Source organism: Urocampus carinirostris, chromosome 14 (genome assembly GCF_059441175.1).
Source record: "Urocampus carinirostris isolate Australia breed hairy pipefish chromosome 14, RoL_Ucar_1.0, whole genome shotgun sequence".
Lineage (NCBI taxonomy): Eukaryota > Metazoa > Chordata > Actinopteri > Syngnathiformes > Syngnathidae > Urocampus > Urocampus carinirostris.
In genome coordinates this window covers 8,033,693-8,049,463 of record NC_142362.1, presented here as the reverse complement: position 1 = coordinate 8,049,463, position 15,771 = coordinate 8,033,693, and the positions used below count along the sequence as shown (strand labels likewise).

At 39.3% G+C, this 15,771-nt stretch overlaps 1 protein-coding gene across 13 annotated transcripts in view; it reads right to left on the bottom strand.

The window, feature by feature from the left end:
• The window catches only part of stxbp5l (syntaxin binding protein 5L), a 308,998-nt gene that overhangs the window by 45,630 nt on the left and 247,597 nt on the right, over positions 1-15,771 (bottom strand). For 5 of the 13 annotated variants that reach the window (XM_088353621.1, XM_088353625.1, XM_088353628.1 and 2 more), the window contains one exon: positions 1,929-2,108. The exons of 5 other annotated variants lie outside the window; for them this stretch is intronic. In XM_088353621.1, coding sequence (XP_088209747.1) covers positions 1,929-2,108 — 180 coding nt within the window. Of the gene's footprint in view, positions 1-1,928; positions 2,109-9,958; positions 10,013-15,771 lie in introns of all 13 variants that reach the window. 3 more of the 13 variants (XM_088353620.1, XM_088353624.1, XM_088353622.1) reach the window with 1 other exon arrangement.

Sequence of the window (15,771 nt, the reverse complement as noted above, 5' to 3'; positions counted from 1 at the left end):
AGCTCCCTGGAGGTAATCATCATCTTATATCAAATAAATAAAAATGTCTCCACCCACCCGAGTATTTGAAAAAAAAAAAGGCACATCTTTATAATAGTTAATTTACTCTAACCTATGATTCAAACCGATATTTTTTCTTTGAAATAAATGATGTTTTTCTTTACCACCAGGAGGCGCTAAAAATACACACTGTCCCTCTAATATTATTGCTTTTTAAATGTAATGGAACCAGAGGTGGGTAGTAACAAGTTACATGTACTCCCTCACATTTACTTGAGTAGATTTTGAGACATGGTATACCTCTAGGACTATTTCTAAATCACTATACTTTTTACTTTTACTTGAGTAGATTTGTGAACACAAAACTGTATTTGTACTACATTAGGCTACATTGAACCCGTTACTTAAACCCCCTCCAAGTAAGTACGTGGCTGTTATTTCGTCAGAGACCTCGTTTCTTTTACTCACATTTGGCAAGTGACCCAAACAACCACTACATGGCACTTGTGAGCAGGGTTAGGAATGTTGTGTTTTTTTACTGTACTTTATGCGCAGTGTATATAGCTGTAGCCTCATAAATATAATCATATATATATATATATATATATATATATATATATATATATATATATATCATTTTTTTCTAATCCACAGTGGGTTCACCCTAACAAACTGTCTAAGTACACGAGACTTAAAACTACACATTTTGTTGTTGAGTGGATAGACTTTGATGGTCTGATTTTATGGCTGTTTTAAGAAAAATCAATGTAAGAAAATAACAAAAGTAGTAACAATTAAAGAGCTAACGATACTCAGTAGTTACTTTTTCTCAATTAGTTATTTGGATGACTACTTCTTACTTGAGTCACATTATTCTGAAGTGACCATACCTGACAACCTGTACGTTTTTGCCGTACAAAGTACGTTTATTGTGCATTTTAAGACGTGTACGACGTACAAGAAAATCTGTAAGGAAAAACGCAAATTTGTCTATGATGGGTACCATTCACCTACTATCACCAAACGGCAAATCAATCAAGTCAAACCAGTTCGCCGCGGTAGCCTCTATCTCAGTATAGTTTTGTTTTGTTCCAAACGAAGCGACCGGTTTGATGCTACTGTGCGCATGCGTCTGCCACCTCGGATTTCATGTGGTAGTTATGTAGTGAAAGGAAGTCCGTCTCTTTTTAGAGAACCGGCTTTTTCGGCTCAACTCATGAAAGAGAGCCGGCTCTCAAACGGCTCTTTTGCTTTGATGCTTTATATTACGAATCATTATTGTTGTATAAAGAAGTTAAGAAAAAATGAAATAAGACAGGTTTGTGGTTATCCCTTTAATCACTATATTACCAACAATAATTTAATGCAGAAAAGGAATTCATAATTTGAATGAAAAAAATGTATTATTCTACTTAATTATATTTGCAAGTATGTTTTCCTTCCACAGTGAACGTCCAAGCGACTTCATTTTTAAACTTTTTTTATAACAAACCTCATTCATGTCGAGTAACTCAGGATCTCACAACAAAATGTTAATTAACAATATATATGATATAACAAAACACATGTACAATATAACATGTTAAACTACATAAATAAACAAGTTTGAGAAAAAAAACATGGTGTAAGATTATTTTATATTTTGTAAGGGAAAATACTACAGTTTGTAAGGCCATGGAGCCCTGGAGCTTGACAGGTATGAGTAACAGTACTTTTACTCGAGAACAATTTTTGGGCTACTCTACCCACCTCTGAATGCAACCTGAATCATTTCAAAAGCTCACTTTTAATTCTTCACTGCTGCAAACTTGCATTAGCATGGTCGTATAACCAATTCTGCAAGGGCAAAAGGACAGCATGCACATTTCAGGAGGGGAAGGGGAAGTTAGAGAGGTTAACGGGTGGGAAACGGGAAGACAAGCACACACCTTCCGTGTGGGACACAGGCAAAGAGATCTCCATGCAAGCGGCAGACTGGGCCTTTCGGAATGGCGGTCGGCCGGGGCCTCTGCGGGCAAGCCGTGGCCCCTCGGGACCCATCGGGACTCGAGGCTTCCCCGCCGGGCAGGGCTGAGAGGTGGGGCTAGTGCAATGTCCATTGACATGATCTGCAATAACGGCAAAGGGTTAGGGAGGATAGAAGGTTCCCGATTTACCATATCTCCGGACTATAAATCATGGGTCGCACCGGCCCAAAATTAAGAAGGAGTATAAATCGCACACCCGACTTATAGTCTGGAAAATACGGTAGTTAACGACCTTACTATTCGTCAACACAAGTCACATAACCATGACAGAAAACTGAAATCAATGCAGGAACCATTGCGAAGGGGTAAAAAAGAAAATAATATCCCACTGTTGCCGAGGTTTTTTTCAGGGTTCGTACACCTTTTCAAGCACTTATTAACAGGGTTGGGTAGGGTTACTTTAACTGGATTACTTTCAATGACTTTTGGATTACTCCAATACCAAATATGCCAATAAAAGACAAAAGTAACTAAATATGAATAAAAGGACTAAATTTTGTGCAGGCTCGGGGAGTAACGGAATACATGGAACGGCAAAAATGATGTTGGCAAGCTGTTTGGATTTATTTTCATTTTGTTTCTGTCGCATTTTATGTTCGTTTTGCCGGAGATCAAAGAGATCAAAGCCAGGAGAGAAAGCTTACCACGTGTTGTGAGTCATCATTTGATTCATATTTAGTTTCTTTTGTCTTTTTTTAGCATAATGGTATTGGAGTAATCCAAAAGTAAGTGAAAGTAATCCAGTTAAAGTAACCCTACCCAACCCTGATTATTAAAGACTTTCCAAGCCAATTTTCCAACTTCTCCAGTACCGTTAAATTTTCTTTTTAGTGCGAATCGTGTATATAAAGCTCAGCGCTCTCTTGCTTCGGTGTCAGCCCGTCAAACGAACTTCTGCCCCACAAGACCTGGGTTCTGACTCGGCCCTATTTTCCTGTGATATCTCCAGTCCGGTATTGTTCCCGTTTATTGTTGTCCTGTTTAATTTCGGGTTCCAGTTTAGTTTCCGTCTGTTTTTGTCCTGTTTATTATTTTCTCCAGTTTCATTCCTGTCTAGTTTCTCCTGTTAATTTTCAATATCCTGATCCGTTATCTATCCTGTCTGTCGCTTCCTGTCCGTTATCGACCCCATCTGTCCGATATCGACTCGGGCTATTGAAATCCGTCTCGTCGGTCTCTGGCTTCCGGTCCTTCCACGCCAGACCGGCTGCCTAACGTGCATGACTCCCCATTTCCCGCAAAATAAAGGATTGTATGAGCACGTCACGCGATTGGGTCCTGTATCTGTTCTGGTTCTGACAATATCTGCGATTTATATATGTGATTTTTAATCCTGCGTGTGCATTTATCCAGACATATGATTTATAAAAAATTGCGATTTGTTTGTAAAAAATATGTATGTAAAATTTAATATGTAGCTTAAATTTTCAGTTGCTGGAAGTTCTTCCCTTTACAACTTAAGAAAATGTAGAAATGGAATGAACATTCCGGAAAGATCAGATCTCTGACCTTCCTCGAATGAAAAATAATTAAAAACGTGTCCAACCTCTTAATGAAAATTGTAGACAAAATTAAAATTTGATGCTTTGCAATACTTAAGAGCTTAGTAGAATACACAATAGGGTTGGAAAATTTACACCATGCTGATCTACTGGTGATCCCAAGAGCCAAGAAGAACTCCGCTGGTTTGAGAGCGTAATGGTATTGGAAAATTTACGCCGTGCTGATCTACTGGTGATCCCAAGATCCAAGAAGAACTCCGCAGGTTTGAGAGCATAATAGTATCCTGTCGTCTGTGCAGCCCTTTGAGACTCCTTATGATTAAGGTTGTCACAAATAACCATGACAAATAACCATGACAATTTACCAAAGGGAAATGCTATTTTAATTTCTTGCATTTCTCATAATAAATGTCCATGATTAATGCATAATTTTGCAATTTATATTTCTTGTGTGAATATTGTGTAAATTATAACCTTTATCTTTGTTACTTTATCTTCTTTGCTTTCTTTTGTCCTCACTGTTAAATGTGAAAATGGAGTGCCACGTCCAATTTCGTTGTCACAATATGTTCAACCCATTTTGTAACAATGACAATAAAGGTATATTCTATTCTTTTGTATTCTAATTTCTCATCTCATCTCATTAGGTGCACCGCTTATCCTCAGTAGGGTCGCGGGCGTGCTGGAGCCCATCCCAGCAATCATCGGGCAGTGGGCAGGGGACACCCTGAACTGGTTGCCAGCCAAACGCAGGGCACACGGGGACAGACAACTCACTCGCTCATTTACACCTAGGGACAATTTGGACCGGCCAATTCACCTGAAATGCATGTTTTTGGAATGTGGGAGGAAACCGGAGTGCCCGGAGGAAACCCACGCAAGCACGGGGAGAACATACAAACTCCGCACAGGAAGTCTGGAGCTGGATTTGAACCCACGCAGGAGGTTCCCATGACATGAACTGTGCCGCACATGCGTTAACCACTGCGCCGCCGTGCTGCCCTGTATTCTAATTTATTCTATTCAATTTTATTCTAATCAGACTGCCCTGTTTAGGTCTAGCATGCGCCTGTCTACTTTAGCACAACCCGTAGGGGGCGAAGACATTTCATCTTACAATGCCGTACAAACTAATGCCGGCTGCACTTAATCACGAGGGAAGAAGAAACACAATGGCAAAGCGAAGCCACCAGAGACTTTTTTTAAGCAGATGTATTGATTAATTTGGCAACAATTTGAAGCATTTACAAGCACTTCACCCAAAATTCCAGCGGTTTACAATCCTTGAAAGAACATTAGAATTCAAGCATTTTCAAGGATTTCAAGCACCTGTACGAACCCTGTTTTTTTCCATTTGTAATTGAGATTCGGATCAGTAACACATGGCTTGTGAAGACGGATATTTAGTACGATGCATTTCAAAACATGGGAGGAGCAGGCAGTGTTAAAAGGATAGATGGTTGTCGGAGAGAAAGGGGGATGGACAGGAGAGCAGAATAATCTGGAAGGAGGAGGAAATATAGATAGAAGAGACTTAAAGGCTTGTTTTATGTCTATATGCTTTTTTGCGTATCGAGTTTATTTAACCCCACCCAATAATCGGTTTTGTTTTCAAAGCCTGGCTATTCTCACTTGCCAAACAACATTACAAGTTCAATGACATCATATCTGGTCTTGATTCTCCTTGTGACGTACTGCCGTTTCAGCTTCAGCCTCCCTCAGGGGTGAGTAAGGCCCGTCGCAACCCTGATTTACGTCCGGTAAAACTGCAAAGTGTGTGTATGGTATGCGTAATATTCTGTAGGGATCACTGGCGGAATTAAATTAAGCTGACTGCAAAGAACTGAGAAACAGTTTGGACTATGAAACTGTCATGATTACTGGCTGTTGTTGAACTCCTGCCTTCCTGAAAGAACCCGTCAGATCGTCTGCGAACCTATGCTCCCAGCTAGGCAAGCTTTTGTGACTCTCCGACTCTATCCTTCCAAGTTTTCTGTCTGATACCTGTTGCCGACCTCTTCTCTGGACCCGTTTATGTTTTTGCTCCTCCGCCCGGGCCATGGACCTGTTTTCTCGCTGTCAACAATGACCTTCGCTCGACACGGAAGTCCCACTTCCGCATTCTTGCTATCCGTGAACGACAATCATCAGATCGTGGATGCAAGTCCTCTTTTCTCTTCTGAATAAAACTGAGTAAACGAACGCAATTGGGTCCCGTCTCCGTTCCTGGTCCGTGACAGAAACACGCAATATCAATTGCTCAAATATACGGGTAGGTCAATAAATGAGGAAGTAATTCATTTAAATTAGTCTCGGTATAATGGCGGAACGTGAGGCAATAATTGAATTTGTGCGAATCATATGAGTGTAAAGTAGTGTTGTTCACTACAGTAATATCCATGGCGATCTCCTTGATTGAGGATGATTCATAGTCAACAAATATCCAGGGTTCCTACACCTTCTCCATGGCCAGATCCAATCACTTTTTAAGGACATTCATAGTCATTTTTTCCATTTCTCCAATACGATTAAAATAATAATGTGTTTTTCAGATCAACAAATAAATCTTTTAATATAAATATGCGATTTTTAATCTAAAGTGTACATTTATCATGACATATGTTTTTTAGATCTTGAGTAAATTGTTAATACATTAAAATGTATAGCTTATATTTTCAGTTGCAGGAAGTTCTCTCATTTCTACTTTACCACTCGTAAATGCTACTGTACCTTCATTTTTTGTCGTGGTTGCCATGGCGCCCAATTGGCCGCGCCCATGTGTGTCACGATTGCCGTGGTGCCCAATTGGCCCTGCACGTGTGTGTCACGGTTGCCATGGTGCCTAATTGGCCCCGCCTGTGGGACGCCAGCTGCAGCTCATTGAGAGATTGGATTTCTTTCTATATTAAGCTGAGCGCTCTCTTGCTGTTTGGTCAGCCCGTCCAACGAACTTCTGCCCCACAAGACATGGGATCTGTCTCAGTCCCGTTTTCCTGTGATATCTCCAGTCCGGTATTGTTCCTTTTGTACTGTTTAATTTCGGGTTCCAGTTTTGTTTTTGTACTGTTTATTATTTTCTCCAGTTTTCGTTCCCGTCTAGTTTCTCCTGTTAATTTTCCATATCCTGATTCGTTATCTTTCCTGTCTGTCCTTCCTGTCCGATATCGACTCGGGCTATTGGAATCGGTCTCGTCGGTCTCTGGCTTCCGGTCTATCCACGCCAGACCGGCTACCTAACGTGCATAACTCCACACTTCCCGTCAAAATAAAAGGCTTGTGTGAGAACCTCACGCGATTGGGTCCTGTATCTGTTCTGGTTCTGACATTTTTTGCATGGCCCATAATACATGTCCATCACTGATATGTAATCCTTACACTTATACATATTTCATAGTCCCCTCTTTAAGTGTAGCATTAGCAGACATGGGACCAAGTCACACATGTGCAAGTCTCAAGTAAGTCTCAAGTCTTCACCTTCAAGTCCCAAGTAAGTCCCAAGTATTTTTTTCTTGGGCAAGTCAAGTCACAAGTCAAGTCCCGAGTCTTAGATTGCCAAGTCCAAGTCAAGTCACAAGTCATAAAAACAGCGACTCGAGTCGACTCGAGTCCAAGTCACTAAGTCTCAAGTCCCCATGTCTGAGCATTAGTCTGTCATATTAGGTGTGTCCCATAGGAGGTGATGACACTTTATAGGACAATACCATACAAACTAATGCCAACTGCCATAACTCAATGCAATGGGAAAGCAAAGCCACCAGAGAGCAGTGTTGGTGTCATTTTTACGCAGACTTGTTGTGGAAACAATTTCAAGCATTTCATCAGAGATTGAGCACTTTTTGATCCTTGGACATATACATTAAAACATAAATTAACACATAATTAACACATAAATTAGCACATAAATTATAACTTTTTTTAAGGATATCAAGCCTCCGTATGAACAATGTACATATCCCCTTTCCAAAGGATATATTGAAATATTTTTGTTCTCTTCCTAAAGCTAAATCATCTTTGTCTTACCCAAAACTATTATTAGTTAGCATAGCACTTGCTGCCTGAAACCATATACACTCAAATGGTCTTCTGAATAAGATTCCAGAGATCCAGATTGATTTGTTCAACACTACTTAAAATATGTATTTGTACGTTTATGCATAATTGCAAACTATTTTCACTATCGAGCGACCCACGATACAAAATTGCCTTCCTCAATCAAATCCACAAAACTGGGACGAGTAAATCGGTGAAAATTATCTCCCCAAGTCGCTCTTCTCTTTTACAAAATGATACTCTAGTGCACATTTTCAGGTCTTTTGCAGTTTAGCAAGAGAAACTGCCAATAAAAATAAATAGAAACTTAAAAATATTACAAAGGTTATCGATACCACTAGAAGCTAAAGAGTTACTGTCACAGTTAGCTTGGCGTCCAATTGGCCCCGCCCGTGTGGCGCCAGCTGCGGCTCATTGACAGATTGGCTTTCCGTCTTTTTAAGCTCAGTGCTCTCATTTTCCTTTGTCAGTCTGTCAACGAAGCTCTGCCCCGCAAAACGTGGGTTCTGATGACAGTCCTGATTTTCTGTTGGTTTTTCCTGTCCGGTATTGTTTTCGTTTATTTTGTCCTGTTAAATATTGGTTTCCAGTTTCGTTCCCGTCTATTTTTGTCCTGTTTATTATTCTTTCCAGTTTTCGTTACCGTCTAGTTTGTCCTGTTTATTTCGATATCCTGTTTCATTGTCAATCTTGTCTGTCCTGTCCTGTCCGGTATCGACCCCATCTGTCCGATATTTGGTCGGGCAATTGGAATCGATTTTGTCGGTCTCTGGCTTCCTGTCTTTCCACGCCAGACCGCTGCCTATCGTGCATGACTCCCCATTTCCCGTAAAATAAAAGGCTTGTGTGAGAACGATCCTGTTCCGGTTCATGACACTTACATGTTTGGCAAATATATATAATTATAAGCCGCTACTTTTTTCCCTAACTTTTAACCCTGCGGCTTATTCAGTGATGCGGCCAATTTATGTCATTTTTCTAACGGCCGCTAGCGGCGCTCGAGTGTTGCTACCATTAACTGCCCTGTCAAAGCTATATCATTATTATTAAAGCTTTGAAAACTCTCTCGGTGTACCGTCTTTTTTTGTAAATATGTGTAACCCATGTATAATATGTATTTGCAACTGTATATTTTTGTAATTTATTTTTTTGTATTTATTTTAGACACTTATTCTGATATGTTTTGCACGGGTGAACGAAAAATGAGGGGCGGAACAAACGCGGGGTGCCGAGTTTAAGTGGGGACCGCTAAAGGTGAGGGACAGACAAGGAAAGAAGAGGAGGTAAAAAGTTGGTTAAAGAAAAAACAGTTGCGTAAGTAAATGTGTTCTTCTGATATATTTTTCCCACCCTTACTTTTGGAAATATACACTTTTTTCCTTGGATTACTTTCAACGGGACCCGGACTCTGTCGGTCTGCATCAAACCTTAAGTACCGGTATCATTTTCCGTTCATTTTGCCGGCTGTGATTTTTGGACTGTGGACTTTAATAAAGGACATTTAGTTTCAATCGCGGGACTTGAAGTCGGGTTTGGGTTAATTTTGTGTTTGTGTTACATGTTTAAATGTGGGCGCATGCGGCTTATATACAGGTGCGGCTTGTGTATGTACAAAATCGGTTTTCCTCTTAAAATGTGGTGGGTGCGGCTTATAATCAGGGGCGCTCTATAGTCCGGAATTTACGGTAATCCATAACCGTTGATGACTGTTCATTGGAACACAATGATCCATATTCCCTTTGCATGGAACCTTAGATATAAAATGGTCACTTTCACCATTTACTTTGGAATTCGTTTTTTTTTTTTTTTTTTTTTTAACGGCTGCAAGAAAAAATAGAGGTTAATACAGAGGCACTTGAGAAGTCTCGGAAGCAGACGTTTTTAGAGAAAGCACAAGCAGTGCAAAACACACCCCACAATGATGTAGATGCAGTTAGACACGTATAGCGAGAACGTTCAAGTTGCTGCGATGCTGTTAAAGAAGAAAATGATCCAATTACAATGAGAGGAAGTGCGTGATCCATTCACTGTCGAGCAACGCTGTCAATGCAGGAGAGAAAAAGAAGCGGATGGACCATTCAAAGTACGGTGACAAAGTTTCATGTCCAAAAAAGAGTTATGGATTACGAGTCACCTTTTTAAACACTTGCAAAATGTAGAAGGAATGAATATAGGAGATTGAAATCAAATCAGAGGACACCGATGGGAAGAAAATGGGCAAACACGTCAGGCCGTTTGTTTTAACAGGAGAGCGACAAGGAGAAAAACAAAACAAAAACTTAAAGCAACACAAAAGCCTAGAAAACACGACAGGAGTAGAAAACTGACTCAAAGGACCAAAGTAAAAGAAACAAAACTGCTGGCTTTCGCCTACCGTACCAAGATCGGTCTTAAGATCTGTTGGCAGACTTAACTTTCTGCCGGGTCCCTTTACTGAAACAAAGGAATAGGAAACAAAGCAGCAGTTAATCCCTTTCGAAAATAAAGAAATAAAACTGAAAAATAAAACTGAACATAGGGATTAATCAGAGTCAAACAAGGATATATAAAAAAAAATGGAATTAAACCCTGACCATGCAAAACGCTACAGATACAGTCGTATGCAAAAGTTTGGGCACCTGTGATCATTTTCAAGAATTTCCTTTACAAATTATTGGTTGTCCAAATGTTCTTTAGCATACCTCAAGTAACTCTGTGTGTAGCATGTGCGGAGAAAAGGCTTCTGCCGCATTACTCTCCAATACAGCATCCCCTTGTGCAAAGTGTGCTGAATAGTTCAACAAAGATCATGTTGTAGGTCTTTGGAGCTGGTCTGTGGGTTGAGTTTGACCGTTCTCACCATCCTTCACGCCTGCTTATCCGAGATTCTTCTTGGCCTGCCACTCCGGGCCTTAACTAGAATTGTGCCTGTGAGCTTCCATTTCCCCACTATGTTCCTCACCGTGGAAACTGACAGCTGAAATCTCTGAGCTAGCCTTTTATATCCTTCCCCTAAACCATGATGTTGAAAAATCTTTGTTTTCAGGTCATTTGACAGTTGTTCTGAGGCTCCACTGTTGCCACTCTTCAGAGAAGATGCAAAGAGAAGAAGAACTTGCAACTGGCCCCCTTAAATACCCTTTCTCGTGATTGGCTTCACTGTGTATGTAGGTCAAGGGTCAATGAGCTAACCAAACACATTTTGTGTTCTAATAATTAGTGCTAAAGTTATTCAAATCAATAAAACAACAAGGGTGCCCAAATTTATGCACCCGCCTACTCTTCTTTAAGCAATTATTGCACACTTTCTGTAAATCCTATGAACTTCATTTCACTTCTCATATATAATTGTGTTCGTCTGCTATATGATATATTTAACTGAAATTGCTGATCCGAACAACCAATGATTTATAAAGGAAAATCTTGAAAATGATCAGGTGTGCCGAAATTTTTGCATACGACTGTACATATTTGAAAATGTATACTGCACTGGAGTTCCTCATCAGTGATCCCAGAGAATGTGATATCTTAAGTACTCGAATGATCTTTATTCAAACTCAAAATATTGTAGGTCATTTTCACTCTTTAAGCTGTATCAATAGGCAAATAATGTGTTTTTTAGGGTTAGGGTCAATGTTCCCTCTAAGTTGCGTGTGTGCGCCATTGCGCACTGCCCAGAGCGAATCTGCTCACAGGAAAATCTAGCCAGCTCACAAAAATAAGGGCTTGAAATTGCTAATCAAGAAGCGAATTAAATCAAAGTTACAGTGCATGAAGGTAAAAATACACGGGTTCCCCTGACGCTGTGTCCCAAATGCGGTATTTTAAAGTCAATGTCGAAGTAGAACGAAGTTGAGTAAAGTAAGCAGAGAACCGGCTTCTTCGGCTCGGCTCACTAAAAGGAACCGGCTCTTTTGGGTCCTAAACGGCTCTTCGGGTTGTTTTTGCTTCTTTAATCCCAACATGACCAAATATTATGTAAAAATATGCACAAAATGACTTAAAGGAAGGGGGGAATTAAACAAAAAAGAAAAAAATACCAAAATGAAAAAGTAGTGAAAAGGTGAGAAAAATGAAACAAAAAGAAGAGAAAAAAAGAAGGACAATTTCAGAAAAAAGCCTAAAAAAGAAAAGAAAACAAATGAAAAAAGTAAAAATAGAGAACAAAAAGAAAAAAGTAACAGCTAGGAAAAAATAAACACAGTGAAATTTTTTTTAAAGGAATTAAAAAAAAGTAGAAAAAAACTGGGAAAAAGAAGAAAAAGTTTGTGTTGCATTCAGATATTTTCCAATTATATCGAGTATATCTTGTTGCCAACATTGTATTTCCACTAAAAATGTAATTAAATACAGTTCTGTATCGTGCAACCGACTAAATAAGCCCCCTAAAATGTTAGTATTATGCGACAAAAGATACCATGAGAAAAAAAAATGAATATCTTGTGAAAGAATTGTAAAAACAAATGACGTTTGTAGGTCGTACAACCTTTGCAATCGTACATTATTCAATTCATTTAAAAGTGAAAAATGATTTTGCATTGCGGAAAATCAGCAAAATGTAACCTGATGTCAAGTTTTGGACATGTTTGATAATAATTTAGTTGCCACACTTGGGATTGCTGTTGCTCACTGTTGTTTCAAGCGTTGCTCACCAACTTTGTGTGAATTCTCATACCCGTGGAAAATTAGAGGGAACATTGGTTAGGGTTTTTTCAATCCAATATGTATAGTAAGTCTTACCAACCATATTGCACTGTATAGGAACTCTGACAAGGAAGCCAAAACAAAAAGATTTAACCTGGGTTCGAAAATAACAGACAGTGGAGCCAACAAAAGGATTCGTATACCACATTTTGCAAGCATTTTGTGTGATTTCAACTTGGGATGGAATGAGTTTTCCCCATCAGTAGAAAAAGAAGAAAATCAACTTCAGACAGGATAAAAACACATTTTAGTGAATGCAACCGGTTTGAATATGTCTACTTCTGAAGTACCTCTTTCTTTGTGTGAGGACGGCCTTGTCGGGAGCTCGGTATTAAAGATCATTTGAAAGGAAAGAAAAAACATTTGCCGGAGTGCAGAGGAGTAGAAGGCGGCTAATTAAAATGACTCTTCTGACTTCTGAGCGCAAGGTTACTTTGTGGTGTATGTCATAAAGCACCTCCACGCATTCAAAACACAAGCTGGTGGAAAATGCGAAATATTTTCAAACCCCCTTCGAGGTCTGCTAATTGACAAGATCTTTAATCATCGCCGTGGTGTTTTGCTTTCAGTCAAGATTGTTTCACGATCCATTACCAGCTAAAATCCCCACGTGGGTTTCGGTTTGTGCCGTCTTCTTGTTAGTCTGATAACACATTAGCGTGACGTGAATATAGGAGAGAGCCGACATTTGGAATTGTAATGTGTCGTGAGTACGCTTCAATCGATCCTGCAAAGAGGACCATTTGGCGAACTGGGCCATGCAATAACACCCACTAAAAATACTGATTACCGCATTTTCCGGACTACAAATGGTTCCGGAGTATAAGTCGCATTCGCTGAAAAAATGCATAAGGAAAAAACATATTTGGGGTGACACCAAAACCAAAAACATGCATGTGATGTTGAAAGGGAAGGTAAAATAAAGATATAAAGAAAGATATCCCCCCATAGAAGTTTTTTGGGCACAACATCTGCAAGGTTGAAATGATCAACACAGGCCTAGAGCGCCCTCTTGCTGTTAAGTGTGAAAATAGCATGTGAAATGATATACAGACGCTGCCCTACTTACGAACGAGTTCCGGATGATCGTTCGTAAGTTGAATTTGTTCGTAAGTTGCTTCAGTGCTATATTTTGTATGTTTAAGGTTTATATAAGTATGTTTAAGGCTTGTATAAGTAACCTGTATGTTTTGTACTAAAATAATCAACATTTAATAAAATAATAGGCTATATAATGATGATGTGAAGTTTAACTTACTTGTGGAAGATGGGCTTCAAGAGTTAGGCTACTTCCTATTCCGTGGTAGAAAGTGGGCGGAAAAAAGCCATCCACCCATTTTCTCAACCACATCAATCTCTCTTATTCCACTTGTTATTGTTATTGTATAGTAACTTGTTTACCTGAGTGCCCATTTTGCACATCTGGTTAGCTTAGCTGCTCCTCTTGCACTCTTTGCGCTACTGTATAATACTATACATAGCTATAATTATTTAGTATATTATTAGTACTTCAATACTCCAACTCAATACAACATTCTATTTATATCTGTACATTCAAGGAAACTGTGCGGGTCAGATGTATCGACATTTCGTTCTGTATACACGTGTACAAGAATGACAATAAAGTAGATCTGAATCTAAATCTGAATGTTTCATTTCAAAAGAAATGGCTCGCTTCTTCTTTACACTTTACACCAATCATATTGAATGGATGCATGGGATATTAAACAATAAAAATGTCAAAGTTCTTAGCACTGTAGAAATATAGTACATGTAGTATGATTACACATGAACTAGGAAGAGGAAGTGGATTTCTTCTTCAGGGTGGATGCTGGGTGAGCTCTCACAGCGCCACACGCCGGTAGTGGTGGAAAGAAGTACTACAGTACAGTCACCTACTTGGAAAAAGGTGCACACAGTACAAAATCTAACTTACAGCGATGTCCGGATATTTTTCGACATCCCGAATTTTTTTTTTCATATCTACCGTTTTTTGTAAGTTGATGGTCATAAATAGGGTTGCGTCTGCACCGGTAATAATAATTGAAAACTCAATGATACAATAATGTGTTAATAATTTCACATATATGGTATGTTCCCTGGCCAAAGTATAAAAAAACTGCGATTTTTTTCCCCGAAAAATACGGTAATCAGTTCAAAATACCTTTTTGATATAGGAATGCATTTTGACCCCAGTGAGCATGTCACTTTCCTTAGAAACACAAGACTAGACGGACAACAAAGAACAGCTGACTGGATGTGTTGTGTGTTGCTCCAATGGTGATGCGGTTTAGCTTAAGCAATGAAAACACAAGCCTTGGAGACACAAACAATGTTAGAACTTCAGGAACCTCCTCGTATTGAAAACGTTTGAAAATTTAAACAATATTCAAAATATTAGATGTCAACCGATTATCGGGTGGCCTGATTATCTGCACCGATATTCGGGAATTTGACGAATATCTGCATCGGCATTTTGATTCATTCCACAGGCCGATTATTTAGGCTCAGATGCAGACAAGCCTCTCTTTCCCACTCTCCTGCCTTCTGTCTTTGACGTTACCCACCCTGCGCCTTGTGATTGGATACGCTACCAAGAGAGGAGCCACTAAAGCAGGAAGAATAACGTTGGAGCAAATTCAAAGTAATTCATGTCTGGCCTCCTTATTTGAGTGTCTACCAAACTTTATACTAAACAATAAATAAAACATAAAACCCTGCTAAGGCAATTTTTTTACATACTATTTTTCAGGTGTAATTGCTTTCAGTACAGAAAGCCACGCAGCATGCATTGAACCAGACACCCGTCTAAAGGCATCCACTTGCTATTGCGAGGGTTGGGGAAAAACGGAATACATGGTACGTCATTATGTAATCAGGATACACAATTAAAAAAAAATACAGAAAAAAAAACGTTATCAATTTAAAGGTATTTTTAGCTAAGAAAAAGGATTACTTTGCAGAATTACAATTTTTAGATGAATTGTGTCAGAATTTCAATCACTGACACGAGAGACAGAGAGAGATTAGGTTTACACACGACGAATGTGTTGCAGGTAAAAACACTCCTCTTTTTGTCTGTATTTTATTTCTCCTTCCATGTAGCACTCACTTTGTTGAATTGGCACAAGCCTGCAGTTTCGTGGGCAGCAAAGTTCCTCACGAGTGATGCGTTCAGGTACATTTAGTAAATTTGAATACTTATCTTCCTTTTGTATTTTGCAAGCTAATTGTTTTTAAAAATGCAGTATTTGATGATTGTTATGTTAGTCTAGATCACAGGTGTCAAACAGGCGGCCCGCGGGCCAGATGAGGTCCGCTAAGGAATTGAATCCGGCCCGCGAGACAACACTCAGAGAAGCGCAAGAGAAAAACAAGCTACAGGTTGAAATTTGTCAACTTGATGTTGCCAAAGAAAGGTGCCTCTCAGAAAGACACTGTACTTTTATTTATTTCTCTCTTTCTTTTCCACCCCTTTTCTCCCACTCTGTCTCTTTCACTCTCTGTCT